At 41.9% G+C, this 22,966-nt stretch overlaps 3 protein-coding genes across 3 annotated transcripts; 2 read left to right on the forward strand and 1 right to left on the reverse strand.

The window, feature by feature from the left end:
• Positions 1-1,038: 1,038 nt before the first annotated feature.
• On the forward strand, positions 1,039-15,072 carry gnl2 (G protein nucleolar 2). Its single transcript, XM_071904548.2, has 16 exons — positions 1,039-1,229; positions 1,733-1,817; positions 2,060-2,154; positions 4,221-4,360; positions 7,055-7,239; positions 7,338-7,404; positions 7,506-7,664; positions 7,793-7,906; positions 9,954-10,082; positions 11,290-11,394; positions 11,588-11,746; positions 12,742-12,849; positions 12,978-13,471; positions 13,849-13,931; positions 14,250-14,329; positions 14,522-15,072. The coding sequence occupies exons 1-16, from the start codon at positions 1,166-1,168 to the stop codon at positions 14,663-14,665; spliced, it is 2,211 nt and encodes a 736-aa protein (XP_071760649.2). The 5' UTR covers positions 1,039-1,165; the 3' UTR covers positions 14,666-15,072.
• A 19-nt stretch (positions 15,073-15,091) lies between these two features.
• Positions 15,092-17,692, reverse strand: dnali1 (dynein, axonemal, light intermediate chain 1). The gene is made up of 6 exons (XM_071904549.1): positions 17,560-17,692; positions 17,163-17,299; positions 16,571-16,740; positions 16,010-16,188; positions 15,475-15,639; positions 15,092-15,215 (listed from the first exon to the last, which is right to left on the reverse strand). Exons 1-6 carry the CDS (start codon positions 17,638-17,640, stop codon positions 15,180-15,182), a joined length of 768 nt encoding a protein of 255 aa, XP_071760650.1. The 5' UTR covers positions 17,641-17,692; the 3' UTR covers positions 15,092-15,179.
• A 335-nt stretch (positions 17,693-18,027) lies between these two features.
• snip1 (Smad nuclear interacting protein) lies at positions 18,028-22,167 on the forward strand. Its single transcript, XM_071904572.2, has 4 exons — positions 18,028-18,321; positions 18,611-18,740; positions 19,207-19,757; positions 20,582-22,167. The coding sequence occupies exons 1-4, from the start codon at positions 18,155-18,157 to the stop codon at positions 20,832-20,834; spliced, it is 1,101 nt and encodes a 366-aa protein (XP_071760673.1). The 5' UTR covers positions 18,028-18,154; the 3' UTR covers positions 20,835-22,167.
• Positions 22,168-22,966: the final 799 nt, after the last annotated feature.

Raw genomic sequence — 22,966 nt, forward strand, 5'->3', positions numbered from 1 at the left:
TGGAGATATTTCCTTAGATATTCAGTAGAGCATATAAGACAATGTCTCTTATTGTGATGAATACAACTGTGTTGCACCCTCTTCTGGAAAAACAGAGTGTAGCAATGAGTGTAGCTTTAGCTTAAAGAGGAATATTGAGGCTCTAGATTCTGTTGGATTAATTATCTATTTTTTCCCAAACAGGCAACATTCGCCATAGCTCTGGATTTCAGTGTCAACAGTTACATGAGTTGACGCCTCTATGAAATAACATTTACACTTTTATCTGTCTGCATGTCTATCTATCTATCTATCTATCTATCTATCTATCTATCTAGGTAGATATATTCTAAATACAGAGATATAGATATATATCAACAACTACCACTGACGTGCACAAGGCACTGAACCCCCACCTGCTCCAGTAGAGCTGCTTAGTGCCCTACAGCAGAAGACTGCGGTTGTACTGGGCAGCTCCCAGGTGTGAACAAGGCAACTACAACTTGTACAAAATGCTGCTGCAACAGTTTTAACTGGAGCCAAAAAGAGAGCTCACATCACTCCTGTTTTAACGTTCCTGCTCTGACTACCAGGATAGATTTTAATTTTAATTTAATAAAAATTAATTTGCTTACTTCGCTAAGTTTTAAATCAGCCATTTTGCCCCTGATTATATAAATGGCATGCTGCTAAAACATGTTGGTACTAGAGCCCATCTAATCTCTACCCCAAAACAAGGACTTTGGTTAACCTTTTTTAGTCTGTTTTTACCTGGGTGAATTCCTATTTTCTCTTCAATCTTGATCTTTGATATGCTTTCCTTTTATTGTTGTTCTATCTTCTTCCTTTTATCTGTAGGGCTGTTACCTAAATATTTGTACGATTTATTTTTCTTATATATATATATATATATCTATGTTAAAGTTAATTATAAACATGTACGCTTTGTTAATAATGTGTTTGACAGCTCCTGCACTGTGGCCGTCACCAGCACGAGCTCTCTGATTGGTTCTTGTCCCTGTCGCTCCTTTGATGACGTTCTTCCTGGTTGCACAGCTCACAACACGTGTACGGGCTGCAACTGTGAGCTGAGGACGATAACAGCATAACTTTAGCTCTCGGACACCAGCGTGTGGTTTCTGTGTATTTCTTCTTTTTTGAGGGCTTTACCAACTAAACAGCCAACATGGTGAAGCCACAGTTCAAGGGGAAAGGCACGATAAATCCCTCGTCGTCCAGCAGCAACCCTGGTGAGAGAAACTCCATTAGCCACACCGTTTGTTTACAGCTAATGCTAATTGTTGCTAGCTGGGTGAAGATATGCTCTGAGAAAGTCATTTCGGTGCAATTTCGTTTATAACATAGTTACATGTACAGTATCACCACACACACAAAGTGTCAAAACCAAATATAAGTTACGGATAACCTGATTGAAACTTAAGTTTCCTTAAAACATATGGCAGTAGGCCTTTAAATGGCACTGCATGGTAAACCTTGAGGGAAGTGCCGGTTTCTAAAGTGTTCGGGCTTGTCATTTGTCAAATCAGGAGTTAGTTAGCTATTTTTTTAAGTGGGGCCCTTCATAATACACTGTCAATTGAGTCTGTATGATCGTAGACTTGCCCTACTAGTCTTGTCTACACGTGCCTTTCATTTTCTTTAGAATGTAAAAAGTGTTTTATGATATCTGATGTGTACATTAGTTGCAAGTCAATACACTTTTTAAGTGTACATACATATTGAACTTTTACAGATCGAGCCAAGGGCGCTGGTGGGAGCAACATGAGGGACCGAGCCACTATCAAGCGTCTGAATATGTACAGACAGAAGCAGAGATGGTAGGCTGAGTGATGATGTGTCCTGGTGTGCCACTATGTTTATTGCATGTTGACTGTTTTCCATACATGATGCAGCATGATTGAATTCAGTGTAGGTGACAGTAAAATATAATAGTAAATGTTTTTAGTAATATTAATAAAGGACATATTAGGCTCAGTAAAAACTTCGCAGATTTGAACTAATGAGGTTTTTCCCTGATAACAATGCTATGTTTGTACTTACACTGTTCTACCATTAACAGTAATAACAGAGGAAAAGTCATCAAACCTTTACAGTACCAGTCCACAGTGGCTCCAGGGACTGTAGCCAGAGTTGAACCTAACATCAAATGGTTTGGTGAGTACGCTTACTGTTTACGTTACAGCACTGTCTGCTGTGGTAGCCTTCAATATGTTTTGCTCTGTCTCTCTCTGTCTCTCTCTCTGTCTCTCTCTCTCTCTCTCTCTCTCTCTCTCTCTCTCAATTCAGTTCAATTCAAAGGGGCTTTATTGGCATGGGAAACATACGTTTACATTGCCAAAGCAAGTGTGAAATAAGAACAAAAAATGTACGTACAATTAAAGATATACTAGAATATCTCTCTCTCTCTCTCTCTCTCTCTCTCTCCGTGTGTATGGGAGAGAATGACACATCAGACTGCAGGCATAAATGTGTCAGTTTAATGTTGCCATGTTCATTAACAAACTTACATCATTCCAAGAACATGAACAACTACCAATTAATCTGCATATCAATTTTAAGAGTTGATGTTTTATTGAAATTCGTGCTTGTTCGTGGATCATATGTGTGCCAAATAGGGCTGAAACGATTCCTCGAGAAACTCGAGTAACTCGATTACTAAAAATCATCTATGCAAATTCTTTGCATCGAAGCTTCGTTTAATACATATAACTATATACACACTCAGTGTTTCGCACGGATGATTATTACTGTTGCACAACGCGCTGGAGAAAGAGAGAGAAAATAGCGAGGGGCGAAGAGAAGAGACAGGCCAGAGAAAACGACAGAAAGTGTCCAAAGTTTCGGATCCAGTGTTGCCAACTTGGCGACTTTGTCGCTAGACTTAGCGACTTTTCAGACCCCCCTGGCGACTTTATTTCTCAAACGCGACTAGCGACAAATCTGCCGACTTTTTCTGACCATGGGAAGCAATGTTAATGTGTTGAATCCCAAAGCATTTGGCAATAAATTGGTTCGGCTGATGCTGGTTTTCTCTACTTGCTTGTCTAATCCAGAGAGGTCTGACGGTCACAGCGCTTCCCACACACAGCGTAGCTCCCTCCCTCCGCTGAGAGCAGGGACTGTAGGATAGGGTCCACTTGTAATTGCTACCGGCGTACGCCGAAACTGGCCCGGGTGGGCGGAGTCAGCACTTAATATTAAAACGCGATGAGATGAAGGCTAGTAAAGAATGCACGTTAATTATGGCTATATGTAATGGCTAGTTAAGAACGTAAATCAATATGGTGGCTAGTTATGATGTCCCTAAGTTAGCTAAGTTTTGCTCAAGAAAATAACCACAGAAAATAAAATGCTGCAGTCAATTTGTGAAAGCCTGAGCTTCATTCATGTTATTATTATGATAGTCACACACATACACACACACACACACACACACACACACACACACACACACCTACTCCCCTCACAGTGATGCATAAAATACCCCAGAAAGCAAAATATCAGGTGGTGTAAGTAGCAATTGGAGCCTAAAATGCACCAGTCCAATACAGCAGGTATATTCAGTTTAGTTTGATTGCAGTGAGTAGGGTCAGCAGGTGTAGGGCAACCCTTCAACATAGTAAATAAATGTACATTAGCCAGTCTTATGAACTTGTATGATATTTAGGCCTAGTAATAAATATCAATAATAATTATTATTTCACCTCGTTTTCAGTAAATCACAGTGTCGTATGGACAGCTTTGTGCGGACAGCTTTTCTCTTTTGTATATTTACTATTGCTCTTTAATAAAGCAAAAGTATTTCTTATCCGATTACTCGATTAATCGATGGAATAATCGGTAGAATACTCGATTACTAAAATAATCGATAGCTGCAGCCCTAGTGCCAAAGTTGAAATTGGACCCTAATGAAAGAGGTCTTGAGTCATATTTTTCAACGTGTGCATGTTTGGCGGTGAGCAACATAACACTGTTTGTTGCCTTGTTTGACTTAATGTCTCTCCCAAGCAGAGAGAATAACACATATTGGGGCTGCAGCCACAGTAGACTACAACACTCAAAAGCTTGGGGGTATTTAACACTGAAATTGGCCATCGAGCTTACCAGAGGGGAAGAGCAGAAGCTGGAACTATGGCTGACTTTGGCTGAAATTATAAGGGATCTGACATGGGGCCATAAATGTGACTTTCACTTTGCTTCTACGTCTCCTCTGTCCTCAGCAAATACCCGGGTGATCAAGCAGTCGTCTCTCCAGAAGTTCCAGGAGGAGATGGGTGCTGTAAAGAAAGATCCGTACCGTGTGGTGATGAGACAGAGCAAACTCCCCATGTCCCTCTTGCACGATCGAGTCAAAGCCCATGTGAGTAACAAAGACAGTATAAACCTCCTGATTAATAAGCCTGCTGACCTCCTGAGACTGATTTCTCTGTCCTATCACCTGCTGTTGTCTGTCAGATGCTCCTTATGGCTCTGTGTGGCTCTCTGGACGAGAGGGGGGGGGGTCAATACCTTTTTATAGATGTTATTATGAATGTTCATACAAAAACAGTTCTCTTTTGCCTGGTGATGTAGATCAGAATCGTGGCACTGTTTTCCCCAGTAGCTTGTTTCTCGGGTTTTTATGAGGTGAGATCCACATGAAACAGCAGAAAGTTTCAGCCTAAAGAGAGAACTCACTTCAACCTTCATTCACGTCTCGTTCTGCCCCACTGTGACCCCGAGTGTACTGGTACGATGTTTGGCACGGGAGAGTTGCGCTCTGCCAGCTTTGGACTTTTCCACCCCATAACCAAAAGCATTCCAAATAACGTCCAGTTCTTGTTCTCTCTCAGCATATTGGCTCACTTTCAGTCTTCTTCTGTTTTTTTTTCTAAATGGTTCCATGTGCATGCGAGACATTTCAAAGAGCTTAAAGCGGCTTGAGATGAATTGGCCTCTTCCTTTTATTCCCTCACCTTCATGTATAACTATTCAATGACAAAATGGTACCTGTTGTGATGTATTGTTTACATTATCTTTTCATTGAGCTAGTATTTCCAATTGTGTTATTTCCCTTGACATGATGAATACTTTCAGCTGTATGTGTTCAGAGGTGAGGACAGGTCAGTCTAGCATTCATGTGCATTTAGAGCATGACATTTTTTTTTTACTCAGTGAAGGCCTCCTCTTCTACTAACTGGGTCATCGTCAAGTCACAGGCTTGGATAATTTTGATACAGCGCTTATTGAGTCATTAAAAAATAATGCTCTTGAATCCGGACCTCTGACTGGGACCCATTGATTGAGCTTATGTCAAACAGTGGAATGATCTTGTTCCAAGAGAGGAAGAGGAATCAAACCAGAGTTGGTGGTTGGGGAAGGGAAGCATGGTTTCAAAGAACCAGGGAGTCCTGCAGAACATCTTGGCCGATAGTCAAGGCAACCTGAAGTCTTAAACATCATTGTTTCTGACAAAATCTGTAAACTGTTTTTTTTTCCCCCCATGGCAGTGTTGCAATAGAGGTATGGCTGCATCTTGTGTTTTAAGATAATTGGAAGGCCTAATCAGTACTGGCTCGGGCAAGGCTGTTTTATTGGCTGATTCTTTGCATATTTGGGTGTTCTGTTTACTGTAAGTGTTTGTTCTGTGACTCTGTACCGGTGGAACCCCTGGAAGGACAGCATCAGTTTGACTGCATCTGAAATTGGTTTTAACACCAACCAAAGCTTTTCCTCATATTGGCCCATCTGTTTCAACACAACATTGCTGTAGTGTGTTTCTTCTCAATATTGTAATCCAAGTGTAACCCTTCTGGCCCAAGAAATCAATTTTATTTTTTTTTGTTACCTCAGTGAGCAACAACTTAGACTGCTTTTTGTGTTGTTTTGTTTTTTTTCATATGTATTAAAGCATATGAAACACACATTTTAAAGAAAAAAACAACTCAATCAACTTTAAAGTTATATGGTTAGTTACACATAGGATATTTGGATATTTACGATTATTTCATGGTTTGTTTAGTCTGAAATAAGCCTTGTGCTTATAAGCCTTTATCAGAGGTTGGGTTTTAGAATTTAAAGGCAGCTTAGCTGTGATATAAACCTTCGATCCCAATTAAAGTAGGGCCCTATGAAACTTATTTTATTTTTGTCCCCCCCCCCCCCCATTTCCGGATTTAGCTTTTTACATTTAAGTTCTCATCCACTGCAAATACCTGTAATAATATGTTTTGTCTTAATGCATCTATACTCCAGAAGCTGTATGACATGTTATTCTTTCAAAATTAATTAATTCAAAACCAATTTGGAACCAAGTCACATAGATAGAATGACATAAAATTAAGAAAGCCTTTCAAAAAGTGTTTGGAAGTGTTGGATTTTGTCCAGCTGAATCTAAACATTTTTGGTCAAAACATTGAAGACATTGGAAAGATAAGAATATATAACATTACATGTATACAATTTATTAAAGGCAAGTGTCAGACAAACATGTCTGGATGCACACAAATTCCCACATAAATCCTTGCTCACCTCATACGTTGTAGTGGTGTTAAAAACTTTTTTGTGTTCCAAATTAATCTAATCCTAAATATTTTACTATATTTTTGTTCTTCCCCAATACCTTCAAATTTAGTATTATTCCATCTTTTACTAACCCCACTCTGGATAACATAATGCCGAATAACTGTAAATCTCTGGCCTCCTGCTTGGTTTGCGGCTTTCTCTGTCAGACAGCTCAGTAAGACTTGCAGACAATTCATGTTGAGAACATTCATGGGGTTTAAATACCCCAAGCCACCGCTGAGATGGCCATAATTGTTGAGCTCCGACTTGAGAGACATTTACTCAAGAACATCAATTACAAGAGATTTCCTTCATGTCTCCGTCATGCTGTTGATGTGGAAGAGAGCGGAGAACAGTGGCTACTTCTGTGGAAAAAGACTGCTCTTTGTCTTGAGAGCAGAATAAAACGTTTCAACTGCTGCTGTCGTGGCTTAGATGGAGAAACGAGCCAGGGCTGTGATATTAGTCTGATCTTTAAACTTTTTGCTCCTCTTATCTTCCACCACTGCAGAACTCCAAGGTGCACATTCTAGACACAGAGGGCTTTGAGACCACGTTTGGGCCCAAGGCTCAGAGGAAGAGGCCCAACCTCATGGTGGGGGATGTGAAGGATCTGGCAGAGCAGGCCGAGGCCTCGGCCCTGAGCTACAGCGTAGACAAGGACCGAGACCTGGTGATCGAGGACACAGGAGTCAGGTGAGGACCGCGACAGATGCCTATACTCACTTTAACTAACTGTTCAATTTTCAGACACAAATATGGGAATATATTGCTATCTGCAACTTTTGCAACAGGGATGAAGTACGTGAGGAAATCTTCAAGAAGGGTCAGTCCAAGAGGATCTGGGGAGAGCTTTACAAGGTATTGCATCCATCCTCCTCCCTAAGCCTAATTAAAGTTACCTTACTGATAAAGGATTCATTCTACTTCTATGTCTTCTGTGTCCTCATTTATTCCCGTAGGTGATTGACTCGTCGGACGTCATCATCCAAGTGCTGGATGCCCGTGACCCCATGGGAACTCGCTCCCAGAGCATAGAGACCTACATGAAGAAGGAGAAACCCTGGAAACATCTGATCTTTGTTCTTAACAAGTGCGACCTCATCCCCACCTGGGTCACGGTAAGAGATTTAGAACGAGGCGTTCTTCTTCGATTCCCGTTCGACTGGGGCGGATTGTGTCACTCAACAACTTCATTGTATGGCCCAAGGAATGTGACTGTCTCTCTCTCCGTTCAATTTTGAACCAGAAACGCTGGGTAGCTGTTCTTTCCCAAGAGTACCCCACCCTGGCTTTCCACGCCAGCCTCACCAATTCCTTTGGAAAGGGCTCCCTCATCCAGCTGCTCAGGCAGTTTGGCAAGGTAAGCAGTGGACCATGAATTCAAAATACCTTTGATTTGTCACGGGCCATAAACCAAAATGCATTTCCTGAACCGGGTAGCACAGTTTTTGCTTTGCATGTTCTGTGTTGCTGTGTGGAGTTCTCACATCTGCCGCAGAGCTATTTTTGTCTTTTTGGTTTATGAAATAAGGCCTCTACTGTAATATCTGTTAATACTGGAAGATGTCTTTAAATTACATCTTGAATAATTTAAGATGTGCATATGTCCAAACTATATTTTGCTTTTTTCCTTTTATGTACAGACAAACATGCAGAGCAGGACTAGTGTACATTTTATTTCATAAACCATCAATAAAACTTTTGCACACCTGCATGTTCCAAAAACTGTCCACTTTTGATTTTATTGGAATAACGTGTTGTTGCCATTAAATTGATTTTATTAGGATCGACGCCTCCTCATTAGGAACACATTGTTCCTAATAAAATCAATTTAATTGCAACAGCACATTGTTCCAATAAAATTGATTGAATTGCAAGTGAAGTGGACATTTCACAGGCAATAACCAGTGTTGGGGGAGTAATGCATTATAAAGTAATGTGTTACTGTAATCACATTACTTCTACCTCCTGTAACAGAGTAAAGTAAGACATTACTGTTCCAATTGCAGGAATCACATTATAGTTACTGATCTAACAGATAGGTCGTTACTTGCGTTACATTCTTAAGCTTTTTTATCCTCTTTACTGGCCTAGTCTCTATCGAAAGATTCCCCTTGTCCTTTCATGCCTTCAAGTCATGTCAGAAGTATTAGAATTACAGTACAGCGCACAAGTATAAGCCAACAAAGTGGTATATACGACTCGGAAAGTCAGAATGCAATGCTGTAGGCTCTATCTCTGTGTCTGTCATTATTTAGAGCAGGAGTTCTCAACCTTTATGGCTCGTGACCCCTTAAAACAAAGCCATGTCTACTCGCGACCCCCAAGGGGATTAATAAAGTGCTGTCTTATCTTATCTTAAGCGTGCAGAGTTCAACCAAAGAATGATTTTCCCTTTCCCTTTTCAGATCATTTCATTATCAGAGGAGGCCTAGAGGTTGAAAACGATTCACTATTTCACAAGGAGAAAAAGCAAAAATTAGAGAAAAATTTGAAGAAAACACGATGAGATGCTTTTTTCCTATCCCATAAGTCATCTTGCGACCCCCCCCCCCCCACACACACACACACACACACACAAAATTATCTCGCGACCCCCTGGGTGGTCCCAACCCCCAGGTTGAGAACCACTTAGTTCGACTACTGCTGCGGTCTACAATATTTATTGTCCCAATGAACGCAATTAAGCCTAGCACAGTCATTTTAGGGTGTAACATGAGTAATATAACGAGTAGTGTAATTTATTACTTTATTCCAGTAACGACCCCAACACCGACCATAACATACAAGGTGAGGTAGTGGTGCTGTGGTTTGGAACGGAGCATGTTATGTGCGAGTGTGTGTGTATAAGGTTTAAAAGATCTGATAGATCAAAAAAATTGAAAGGGCTTTTGACATTCAAAAGGAATGCCCTTATTATGCTCAGGCTATAAATTTTAATAACTATTGTGTTTTAAAGAGGCTATTTTGAGGTCGACATAGAAACGGTTTCGTGTTTCTTTCCTTGTAAATGTACTATTATGTTGGCCCCTATTCACAAACATGTCAGGGAGATAACAAGGTGAATAAACCTGTTCCAAAACAGCCTTCAAAGTTTACCTTTTGGGACAAACAGGATGGATAAAAGATATTTGTTTTGACAGGGTTTTGATCTTCTATTTGTTATTTGCCTCCAGTAGCCATTTTTTTTCTTGTTGACATAAAAGTCCTTTTTATTTTTAGATGTCATGCTGTGGTATGTGTTTTGAACAGAGTACATTGTAGTTCTAGGGAGATGACAAGTTCACTTATTTTATTGCTAATGGCAACAGACAGGGCACCATCTAGTTATTTCGCTGAATTGAAGACAGACTGAGCATGTTATTCAGGAAACGGCACACTCTGACTTTATTTTTTGCCTCCCTCAGCTCCACACAGACAAGAAACAGATCAGCGTGGGTTTCATTGGCTACCCCAACGTCGGAAAGAGCTCAGTCATTAACACATTGAGGTCTAAGAAGGTCTGCAACGTGGCCCCCCTCGCCGGTGAGACCAAGGTATGGTACCAGCCTCCTCTCAACCACCGAAGTTGAATTTGAGCTTGTGAGGATGTGTGGGGAAGCAACATGAGCAGTGAAAAATCTTTACGATGAGCAGTGCAGGGGACAATGTCCTCACTGTAGGTACTGAAATTAATGGATTTCTAAAAGAGAATGCTGAATGTGAACACCAAATGAGAGGTGTGTTTCTTTTTACCTTCCTTTAGGCATTCAGCAGTAGAATAGTGAATGGATCAGAGCCAACAATTATATTCCCCTGACCACAGAAAGAAGCAGAAGTACTAAGAAAAGCAATAAAATAAGAGAAGGAGATAGAAGGGTTGTTTTTTTAAGAACAAATGGAGTGCGTAGATACGATTCAGTTGGGAGGTGATGTGAGGTGAAAAGATGAGTGTTTCTTTCTTAACTCTTAATTTTTGATAGCTGCTATAGCAGAAGTAGTCAGCTCCATCTTTTTAACTACACGACTAAAAATCTAACTGGAGGCAGGCCCAAGAGAAAGAACAACAATCATCCTCATCCTTAATTTCCTCTCTCTGGAGCTGTTTATCCTGTTTGGAATCGAACAAGGGTCTGGAAACCCCAATGTCCAAAGCGGGGTCAGGGGGAAAGAAAGTGATAATATCTGACTTGTCTATCCTTGCCAAAGCTGTGAACTTGGACTGCAAGAGAGGGGAGATTTTTTGCACCCCTATCCAACGAATCAGATGGGCGCTTGGCCAGCACACGTTCGTCTCCCACCTTGTCGGTGATTCTCACCAGAGGGTCTTCATTGTTGTCTGGCTGCGGCCAAACAAGGCCCGTGCTCTGCAGCGCTGCATTGCCCCTCATTTCTCCTTTTTGTTTGAATGGATGTGTATTTTCTTTTGTGTAAAAAGTCCTGTCAAATGCCTCTACTCGATAGAGTAAACATAGAGGTGAGTAGTGGTTTTCAGCATGAGTAGAGAGAAGAAAAAAAAGACTGTTATTACTGGTCTGAACCAGATTCAAAAGGGCCCTCTATTTGCTGGGGTGTTTATTTTCCTTCTTTGCTCTTCCAAAAGATAACATTGTTTTACATTTTGCTGCCCCAGTCATAATTTTTGCCTTATGTTTACATATCATTGCCTCATCTTTACATATCTTGGCCAAGATGGCAAGTTTTATGTGCTGAAATTGAAATAATGATTTGACCATACAGATAAGATAATCTCTCACTTTTTAGGTGTGGCAGTACATCACATTAATGAGGCGCATCTTCCTCATTGACTGCCCCGGTGTTGTTTACCCTTCAGAAGACAGCGAATCTGACATTGTCCTGAAAGGAGTGGTAAGTCCTTGTTCCAGGATAAAGTACAGTGTGTATTCAGTGTTTGAGTACTCTTACAGTCTTTATTTTATACACTTAAGGCTTAATATTTATACACTTAAGGCTTAATATGTCTATCATGCAGCAGGGTGGCCTAGTCGTTAGAGCGTGGTTAGGTTCATATTTTAAATCACATCTTTTTTTTTTTTTTAAGGTTCAAGTGGAGAAGATCAGGACCCCAGAGGAGCACATCGGGGCGGTACTGGAGCGGGCCAAGCCAGAATACATCCAGAAGACCTACCGCATCCCCACCTGGAGCTCAGCTGAGGACTTCCTTGAGAAGCTGGCATTCCGCACTGGGAAACTCCTGAAGGTCAGTGGGTTGAATATGGCCTATATACTTGCAGGACTACAAATCAAGCCACGAGAGGCCATACTTGAACCTGCTTCGCATCATGCCACAAGTGACTTATTGCTTTTATAAAATGACAGTAAATGTTCTTCTGACAAGCAGAGAATATGGTTGCTAAATGACACTTAAGTACCAGTATGAGTGGTGATTTTCAGTTAGCGCATTAATACTTAAATACTTAAAACAGTTATGCAGTCACAGGGTGTGTGTTAATCAGGTATTTTACAAAGGCTGCAAACATGAGTCAGACAATCGGAACACAGGACCCTAATTATCCCTTTTATAATCAAAACGGATAATCACTAATCACTAAGCGATTTTCCGACAGAAAACCGCAACACATTTGTAAATAAACCACAGCAAAGCTGCTGGACTACGGAGGCTCCAAAGGACAAACCTAGTGAAGGTCCGTGCATAAAGGCTATTAGCTATGCTAAACGTAGGCTGTCGCCGGTTACCAGTCTCGCTTTGCCAGATCTTTCTCCCGCTGAAGGTTACATGTCCCACAATGACAAGTGAAGAGGTAGGTAGCAAGTTTACTAGTTTAACAGGTTTACTCGCTCGCTTCATCGATTCTGCCATTTAAAATATTTTTTTTCAGGGCTGGGAGGGGGAGAGCGACACTGTTAAACAGTGAGGGAGGAGACAAGCTAGTTTAAAAAAAATGAAAAGCTACTGGTCGGTCTGAGTTTGACAACAAGCTTTAGAAAAGAGGTGAAAACAGCAACACAGCTGGCCCGCGTGTGTGGCTGTTTGTTTATATCATTATGTCTCACGCAAATCTCCACATAGCACACGTTAGTTTCAGGATTAGTTATAGGATCTGAACTCGCTTAGGGCAGGATTATAACTCATGTGTTAAAAATTTAAACCCTTTTCTTTTATTGTGAAGGCTTTCTATTAAAAAAGCAGTTTTGAATCTTGTGCTTGAACAATGTATTCTTGGTATTTTGCAGGGGGGTGAGCCAGACCTTCCTACAGTCTCTAAAATGGTGTTGAACGATTGGCAGAGAGGACGTATCCCCTTCTTTGTGAAACCCCCTGGACCTGAGGGGGATCAAGAGGTGAGAGGCTGTAGATTTCAATAAATAACACGTGCTCTCACCCCAGAACAGAGGTGTGTTTGTTCAGTAGATGCCATTTAGTCCCCACCTTCCCATGTCAACCCTATTTTGTTACATGGTATTTCCAGGGCAAGGAGAGATTGCCAGTCGACGGACCTTCAGAGGTAATTGAGGATGTGCAGGAGGAACAGCCAGAGAAGCAGGCTGAGGATGCCATCTCAGCAGAAAATGAGGCACAGCAGCAACAGCAGCAGCGACAGAAGGAGCAGGTCCAGAAGATCCTGGCCAACGTCCGACAGAACTTCGGCAAGATCAGTGTGGCACCCGAGTTCAGCGAGGAAGACCTGGTTCCTGTAGAGATGCCTGACCTCGACGTCTCTGACTTCTCCGGCTCTGATGGCGAGGATGAGGTCAGCGAGGGAGAGGAGGACGGAGAGGAAGATGAGGCAGATGTCGAACCAGCTGATGGAGGGACTGATGTCTCTGAGACCGCAATCGCTCAGACTGGCAAGGCAAATGCCAGTAAGAGTTCACGCGAGGTGATCCGTGAACTGGATGAGAAGATTGCAAAGTACAAGCAGTTCCTGGACCGGGCCAAATCCAAGCGCTTCTCCGCAATCCGGTCTGTCTGTTCTCTCCCAAACCTCACTTACTTATTCTCTTTGTTATGTATACTGCTTCCATCATTTTGATCCAGTAAAGCTGTCAGGCAATGAGATGCCATGCATTTTGAGGTGATCCATGCTACCCATTCTCTAATCCCCTGGGGATTGGCAGTCGTTGATTTCACTGTCTGATCAATGGCCTGTTTTCCATAACCTTCGCACGTCACTGTGTTCTGCACTCTGCATTTCTTACTTGCACTGAATAACAATGTCAAGTTAGAGTTACTCAGCCTAATTTAATTACACTGTCATTTCAGCAGTTTCCAGCAGGGGTAAACTGTCTGGATGTGAGTTGGGTAGGGAGTAACGCATCGCTTTGCTTCTCTCTGGACAGGATTCCCAAGGCACTTTCTGACAAAGTGTTCACAGACATCAAGACTAAACAAGCGGCAGCAGCTAAACAAGCACAAAAGAAAGGTAGTTGATCAAAACGTTTCGTCATGACTTTGTATGGAGTTGCATGTAGAAATGATTTACAAAAATAGATTTGTTTACGGGGAAGATTTGGTTATGGTCCATCAAGTCCCAATGTCTTCCTCAATTTACAAAAAAGACCACAAAAGCTTGATGAATCATACCAGTAGCTGGTCCTACTGGTAGCTCTTTTCCTACATATTGACAGTGGTTACCTGTAGCAGATTAAATTCATATGGTTAGGTCAGGTTGACAGTGGGATTCAGTCAAGCACTTGCGGCATGTAATCATTAAAATCTGTTAATCTTTGTTTGAATTCAGCTGCAATCCAGAGGAACAAGAAAAGGAAAGCTGAGGAGGAAGAGGTGGCCACCCAGCCGCCCAGAATGACGTCCAAGCAGGTATGCAGTGTTCTCTCTGACGTCAGATGGGCTAATCCATCTGGGTAGACACTTTAGATGAATGGCTATTCCTCTTGCTAATATAACAGGAATGAAGGTGAAAAGCCCTGGTCTTCTTCAGCATAAGATCTCATCAATTTGTCTTCTCTCTCTCTCCCTCTACCTCTTTCTCTTTCTCCATCTCTACCACAGAGAAGAGCGGTGGACCGTGCTAAAAAGGTGAAGAAAGTTGGTGCACGCTATTATGAAACGCACAATGTGAAAAACAAGAACAAGAACCGAAACGCCCCAGCGTCAGCCACAGAAGGCAAAAAAGCCAAGCGATCAAAGCACTAGACTGGAGTCAAAACACACAGTGGGACATTTCTAATAAAGCCTTATTTAAATGATCCGATCTGGACAGTGGTTGAAAAGGCCTTGTTGTCTTTATTGAAAATGTGGAGTTGATAGTTGGAACGCTAAGTTAGCGTTAATGGTCTTTATCAAGTGGCCACTTGATGCCTTATCTTGACCTGATTGCCCTCAGGGAAGAGACAGAGGTGGTTTGTATCCTGCCTTCTGAACTTGCTTTTCACTTCGACTCATATGGATTTTCACTACAGAGTGAAAGGGGATGAATGACATTTTCATTCTTCAGTTACCGATGTAATGCTCTTGAAGTTAAAGAGAAATGTAATTATTTTAACTGTACTTGTCATGCTGTTAAAGAAAAATAAAATATTTGATAATTACACCCATATAGTCAGGCATGTTTCATGTTTTTGATGTTTAGAAAGAAGACAAAAAGACAACAGACTTAATTACATAATGCTGTATTGGGATATGGCAAATCAGTTCTTAGGCGTGGGAGTTACTTCTTTGGGACAATGATCCCTTCCAGCTGGGCCTGAAAAGAAGAAAGATGAATAAGCTGGTAGCAATTTTAAGAGGGGCAACACAGCTGCAGCCAGCACTAGATCCGGGGAATGTCCTGGTTTCATTAGCCGGTACCATTGGATTGTGAGCTTACAGTTGTGTTTAGTACAACAGTGTGAGAAAAGGTTGGTCATTAGATACTCATTCAAATTTGGAAAACTTGGACAGTCCTCTCTCCATTTAAACCTTTAGTTGTGCTTTTTCTTGTATGTAATTATAAAGCACCTTACCTTGAGCTGCTGGTTGGTTCTCTTTAGCAACTGAATGTCCTCTGTGTGCTTCTTCTCTTCTACCTGTCGCCTCTCATTCTCCCTCTTCTCAATAGCCTCACATTTAGCTTTCTGTTCGTTCACCAGCTTCCTCAAGTCCTGCTTCTCATTCTCCATATCAGAAATCTAGGCACGATAAACACTTATATTTGGAACAGTTTATTCCAGACAGAGGGAGATCTACTGTATGTAATAGGAGTACTAGGGGTTTGCAGCCACCCTGGGTGTACAGTGACTCTTTATTAAGAGAAATAGTGCTCTCTGCTGGACACCCAATTGAAATGCACCTAATTGGCCTAAATTAATTCCTCAGGTGTGTGTCTGATTGTTTTGCATGTGCATATGGCAAATTTAAAACTGGCAGTTGCAAAATTTCTGGATAACCTCTGAAACTGGCAAGTGTTACAAAATGTCAGATTTTTGGATCTTTGTGCCCTTGCATTTACGATATTGATGTGGACATAATTCACATGTGCATCTATCTCAATAACCTTACTATTTTCTCCATGTCAGTCTTGCCGTGCCCGGCCTCCAGGGCTTTCCTGATGCCGAAAGCCATGCTGCTCTCATACATTGTCTGGTAGGCGGCTATGGTCATTCGAATCTCATCTCTCACCCGCAACAGCAGCAGACCCCTCTCTGCACAGTTGATGGTCACCTGTCTGATCAGCTCATCTAAAGGAATTCACAGATTAGAAAATTAGGACAAGCAGACCGTTGAGTTTGTGTAGACAGAGTGAATATGAGCCGTCAGTAGAATACAGGAACATAGCAACCCATCAGAATGAAAGCCTGATACAGAGGAAAGTCTAGCCAGATGAAGATGCCAAAACGGATCATAACACATTCCCTTTATGTATCAATGTATAGCCTGAGTATAAAGCAGTGTGTACTTTCACCAATGGATATGAATTAGGAGGAGGCGGATGTGTGGCAATGTGGACCTGGATGAAGGATTTGAATTCCTTGTGTAAAACTCATTCATCATCGTAATTCCAATGACCTGAGTGATCAATAGCATGTCTATCCATCTCGCCCCGGTCACCCTCCTCCTCACCAAAGCACTGGGAGTAGAGCTCCCTGCGGACGGGGCAGATGCCTGTCTCTCTGGCCTGCCTTTGCTGTAGCTTCAAGTCCAGCTGCTCCTCCAGGTGCACCACATCCACTCGAGTGCACGGCGTGCTGGACACTTGCTGCACCCACAGCTGGTTGGCCTCCATCCATTCTCTGCAAGAGCAGAAGCTGAGTTAAATAACAGCAGGGGTTGAATTTAGTAGTTTAATGTAATTGAGGCCTAACCAAGGCAGGAAACAAAATCTTTGTCCACTAGCAAAGTCACAATAGTGAAAGGCGCTTTCACTATTTTGCAGTCAACTAGATTTTTAATTGATGGTAGGTTACAGAGTTACTGGTAGAGTACACAAACTTAGAGCCATAGACCAAATGTAGCAGCATTTGATGTTAGTTTCCATCTTGGCCCTAACTGAAGTCCACTCAAGTGAGGCTTGTATCTGTGTGCCTTTTAGGCGTGGTGCCCAACACCTGTGATGGATGCAGTGGTGAGTGCAGTTTCAGTTGGTGTGAAAAGTATAGGAAACAGTGGATACGGTGATGTAGGCCTACCAGTAGTAGATGAGAAAAAGCTATACCTAGGTGGAAGGATGGCATTGAGGATCTCCTCGTTTTGCTGCTTGTTGGCGTCAGCTGAGGCAGACTTTGGTTTGGGAGGTGGAGGAACAGGACCAGTGACCGCAGGCTGCTGAGGGCTCATTCTCAAAGAGCGTGCCTGTAACATTAACACTTATGTAACGCAATTTCTTAGCTTAACTGAAATTTGAAATAATCATTTGACCATATTTTACCTATATATGGGCTCCTGGGTACATTGGACTGTGGGTTTCTTTGCATATTGCTTGTAAATATGTTGTGAATAATAATTTGGCTAATTGTCATTGGATAGCCTAATTATTTTCTCCTCCAGGGTAACACTCAGTCCTTCTTCCCTGCTCCGATGAAACTCGGCTAACGTTGACTAGGCAAACTCACCTTTGGTGATTTTCTGTCTGTAGTTCTGCTCACCAAAACTGGATTGTCGTATTTCAGCAAAGACTCAGCTGGTGGAATCATTGTGTTATTCTGAAAATTGTAAAGCTATACACCAAAACCACAAGTTTCTTCGTTTGGGGTAAAGTTGCAGAAATGTCCGTGTTGTTGACAAAAAGTTTGACTTCAATGTTTGCGTTGTCATGGCAACAACACAACATTCCAGCGTTCCATCTTAGTTTGTTCGAGTTGAATCAATGGTTCGCAAATCTATTGTTGTAGTGTATAATTTTGCTAATCCTTGTTCCTACTGTAAATAATTTAGAATAAAAAAAATCAACACAACGTCTGTTTTGTTCTAATGTAATGGTTAAAATAAAGTAGGTACGCAGGGTTAAAGCGGAACCCAAGTGCAAAACAGACTGTGCCGAGATGCATTCTCAACGTACTACCGGAAGCGGAAGTGCGTCAATTTGAAGATAATAGTCGAAGTTTCTTCTCGTAGCTTTTTGAGTTTTCCGTCAATTGTGTATGTTTTTGTGTTGACTAGGATGTATATTTAGTCACTTCACAACTGATTTTGTCGCATTCTTTTAGAATGGATAAAGAAAGGCGACACAGAAGAGGGGAATCTCCCGTGCGTGAGTCCAAAGTTAAGATAAAGCAGGAGAAACTCAGCCCCGCTAGGCCACAGAGATCACGCCGCTCCAGGTCGAGATCCAACGGTAGCTCGAGCCCACCGCCACCGAGGAGAAGAACGAGCAGGTAGCCAGTCGTTATATAACGTCGTTTCTAGTTAACTTCATTAACAAAGGCAGACGTCGAGTAGTTGTGGTTTGCGAGCGTTAGCATGACAGACATGTAACGTTAGCATTGGCTCGTGAGTCCCTATTAGCAAAAAACATTGTTTTTGTCAACTATAATGCTTTCACATACACAGATAGAGTCCACACGTTGATGTAACTTGCTGCAACTAACGCTAATAATTTATTAGTTAGTAATAAACAGCCTGTGTAAGTTTATCTAACGGTCTGTTTTTGTGTTGTTCATGTAGATCGCCTGCCAGAACGAGGGATCGCTCACCGGGTAGAAGGGAGAGATCTCCTCTCAGGCGAAACAGCAGATCTCCCAGAAATAAGAGGAGTGGAAGTCCCCATCGTGGTGCCGATGTCAAAATAAAGCGGGTGATTCTGTCATAAATTATGAAGAACAAGATGCACTGCAATAGTATAAGGAGCATTGTGAAAAGCTGCTCCTTTGTTCGACCGACTGAATATAATAGGCTATTAATGACCATGCACATAGTTGACAATTTTTGTAATAAAATACAAAAAAAAAAAGATTTGATATATTTTTATATCAAAATCTAATTCCTTTTACTTACTGGAAAATGAAAAATCTTTAGTGCTGACTTCAATGTGTACCAGGAGGCATGCATAAAACTTCCTACCAATAAAACTACCACAGACCTTAGAACAATCCCTCCCCTCCCATCAAATATAACTGCCTTTCTCTTCTTAACTGATATCCCATTGGTTTACACTTTTGGGATGATCCCTCCCCATGTTATGTCCTGCCTCAATATAGAAGATGCTCTCAAAATGAAGTTTCATTGTGACTTTAACTTCTGTTTCACCACTTGTCCCACAGGAGCGTGAGGAGCATCGGGGTGGTGGTGACGAGCGGAGGAGGCGAAATGACCAGCCGGAGGAGAGGCGGAGCAGGTGGGAGTCAGACAGACCGCGGGAGAGAGACCGCGGCGGAGAGAGACACCGCGAACGAGACACCCAAGCCTTCCAAGAACAGCAAGCAGAGAGACAGCAGCAGGACGAGCGACGCAGAGAAAACCGCCAGCGCCTCGAGGAAAACCCGGAAGAGCAAGCGTTTGGACGGCCTCAAGAAGGGGGTAAGGGCAGCGATACGCCTCCTGCTGAGAAAGAACAGCCCAACTTCGAACTGTCGGGGGCACTCACGGAAGATACCAACACATTCCGAGGGGTGGTGATCAAGTACAACGAGCCGCCTGAGGCTCGCATCCCCAAGCGCAGATGGCGGCTGTACCCCTTCAAGAATGATGAACCTCTTCCAGTTATGTACATTCACAGACAGAGTGCCTATTTGATGGGGCGGCAGAGAAAAATTGCTGACATCCCCATCGACCATCCATCCTGCTCCAAGCAACATGCTGTGTTCCAGTACAGGTAAGAACAACAATCTGCAAGTAGGCTTTTTTACTCTATGGTATGTTTTAACACAGTCCTTTGTGGTGGATTGATTACTGTAATCTATATACTTACTTAGGCAAACTCCACCCAACCTCTAGTAATTCCTATCTGACCACTATGTAGGGATGGAACAAAAACCGGTATTACTATATATTGCTGTAAAAAAACAAGAACTATTATGACACTAGCCCTAATTTGTATTACCTTGACCACCGCAGTAACCAGCGACATGTTAGGAGGCTAAACAACAACCTCAACCACACAGCACAGCCCCAGGTCTCCCCTGTCTGTCACTGTAGACGTTTTATTTTCCCCAAAAGAGGAAGCCCTCTAATCCTCTGCCACTCGTTGGGAAGTGAACAGCGTCATAGAGGAAGTGTCTGTGGTAAACGCATAAAAATAGTAATGTAATGTGTGCAACCCTGAACATTGCACACCGATGAAGGCGTGAGCTGAACCATTTGTACTGTTTGCTCCCATGTGCTGTTTATTGTTTGTTAAAAGAAGCTGGATTAAAAAAAATGTCTTGACGGATTTGGGTGTGCGAACTAGTTTGTATTTACTGGACTTCTGTGATTGTTGATCGCACCCCATTTCTTCGTATCTTGGTTGAGCGCAATGATTTTCATCTTATTAATAATTATCGAGATAATATTGTATATTGAGATAATTTTGGCCAAGATAATCATACTATGAAATTTGCATATCGGCACAGGCCCACCACTATGTTGTATGACACTTTGATGGTTGTGTTGCTATACAGGTAAAATACTTGTGCTTTTCTTCCTGTATTCCACCAGACTGGTGGAGTTTACTCGTACAGATGGCACCAGCGGCCGCAGGGTGAAGCCCTACATCATCGACCTGGGCTCAGGCAACGGCACCTACCTGAACAACCAGCGCATCGAGGCCCAGCGCTACTATGAGCTCAAAGAGAAAGACGTACTCAAGTTTGGCTTCAGCAGCCGTGAGTATGTCCTCCTGCACGAGTTCTCTGACACAACCGAGGTGGACGCCAAGCAGGAAGAGGATGACGAGGGAGTCGATGAGTAACCACACCCAGGGTAGAGAACATCATCATCAACGTCAACAAATCACTGTTTATACTACAGTGAACGGAACAATTAACTCAACTGGTAAAGTTGTGGGAATTAATGTCCCAATAAAATGGCATTTTGAGGGCGTAAAACACGGGGAGGGATCATTCAAAAGTACAAATGGAATATCAGTTAGGGAGAGAAAGGCGGTTTGGGAGGGCTGAGATTGTTCAAAAATCGGTGTGTCATTATTGGTTGGAATTTTTATTTACGCCTACTGGTACACCATGACTATCCATTAAAGATACACTGTTTTCCAGGAAGTAAAAGTAATGGGATTTTGATATAAAAATACAAGAAAATAACATTTTGTAATTTCTTTTTTCTGGCATTTATTGTTAAATAGGTGTATATTATGACATGGGGAAAATGGCTAACAAGGTGAAAAAGTCATTTTTCATTTCATTGTGACTAAATAAACAAATCCAAATGGTGGAACAAGGTTGCTTTGTATATTCTGTAATCACAAAACTAACTGCTTAAACCTGCCACAAATTTCTCAAAGAAGACTCCCTATTCTCAGGTCGTTTGCATAAGGTCTGTGTGATGGATGACTGTGATCAAAGATAGATTTTCTCACATCTGACAGTGCTTACAAGAAAAAAAAAGTGCTTAGTGCCAGATGAAAATATCCTTCAAGTATAATAGTTTATTGTAGCCGCTAGCGGCGGTTATGTGGTTCAAGCCCTAATGGATTTTAAGCCCAATATGAGCTAAAATGCCGTTGCTTCATAGGCCACACCCACATGCACCAACCCCAACCAAACGCAACATTTTTACTCATGGTAGTGCGTAGAGCAGTTGGACCAAATTTTATGAAACTCCGCTCAACAGATGAAGAGATACAGATTTATGGCGTTTGTGGCGCCCCGCTATAGACAAATTTGGAATGGTGTTGACATGTTTGATGACCTCTACTGAACGGGCTTGAACCACTAATTATATTTTTGGATCACAGCATTGAGTACAAAGTATAGCTGAAGACTAGCCTCCTGTGTATGTCCAGGCTGTATATGTAAATTTACAGGATATACTGAATGTGAACTCTGGATTCATCATGTTCATCGTTGCTTATTGTCAAAGTATACAGAATTTGTATTTTTGCTTTATTTTGGCTTTTGTAGTGTAGGGGAAATGCAGTCTTTGCTCTTTTTGTGGTTCCCCAGACCATGCAGTGTGTAGTTCATGAATCCTCCCCTATAAAGGTTTTTATTTTTGTCTGTTTTGAAGCCCACAGCATTCATAGTGTAGTTCCTTTTTTGTACTGTAAATAAAGACAATGAAAAATATTGGTTGTTTCTTGCGTTTTATTGTAGCAAACTCCTCAGATTTGTGTTGGTGGTGGAAAAAAGACAAACGTGAAAAGTGACAAAAAATGTGCTGTAATAGGGGTCATTAGTCAACCAAAGCACATCTGACACCTTCCCATTCACAAATAAGTCATCAAGCAAGAGTTTAAATAAACTGGCTGGAATGGGTGCAAAGAAAAGGTGACTGAAATTATTTTTAATTGAGAAAGTGATTACATTTGGCAGGACCAATTAAAGGAATAGTTCACCCAAAAACGAAGTTTGCTAGCGCAGCTCTATATAGTCAGCCTTCTCCAAAACAGCAAAAGTAACCATTTTTATTGTTACAAAAATGACACAAAATGACAATAAAATGACTCCAAACAGATTGTGCAGCACAATCCAAGTGTTCTGAAGCCAAATAATTACACAGTGGTCCAAAAGTTCAATATTCACCTCATTATGCCCTAGATTTCCCACGTGTTCTGCACCGCCAACCATCACAACAGTAGCAAGAGTGTGCAATTGTAACACTATATGTTTCGTAGTTTTTGAGATATGTTTAATATATATTTTGTTGTTTTTTCCTACACACTAATGACTGAATGCTCAGTGAGTGATTACATCAACAGCCATGGACACCTGCACGTTAAAAACAAAAAACACATGGCCCACTGAGGAGCTCACGCGCGCGCACGGGACGAGGCGGGAGCAAGAGAGCCAGAGCGAGACAGATGACGAGCCAAAGAGAGAGAGAGAGAGAGACAGAGACACACACACGCACAAACAGACCGTTTAT

The sequence above is a fragment of the Centroberyx gerrardi genome, chromosome 12 (assembly GCF_048128805.1).
Source record: "Centroberyx gerrardi isolate f3 chromosome 12, fCenGer3.hap1.cur.20231027, whole genome shotgun sequence".
In the NCBI taxonomy this organism is placed as follows: domain Eukaryota; kingdom Metazoa; phylum Chordata; class Actinopteri; order Beryciformes; family Berycidae; genus Centroberyx; species Centroberyx gerrardi.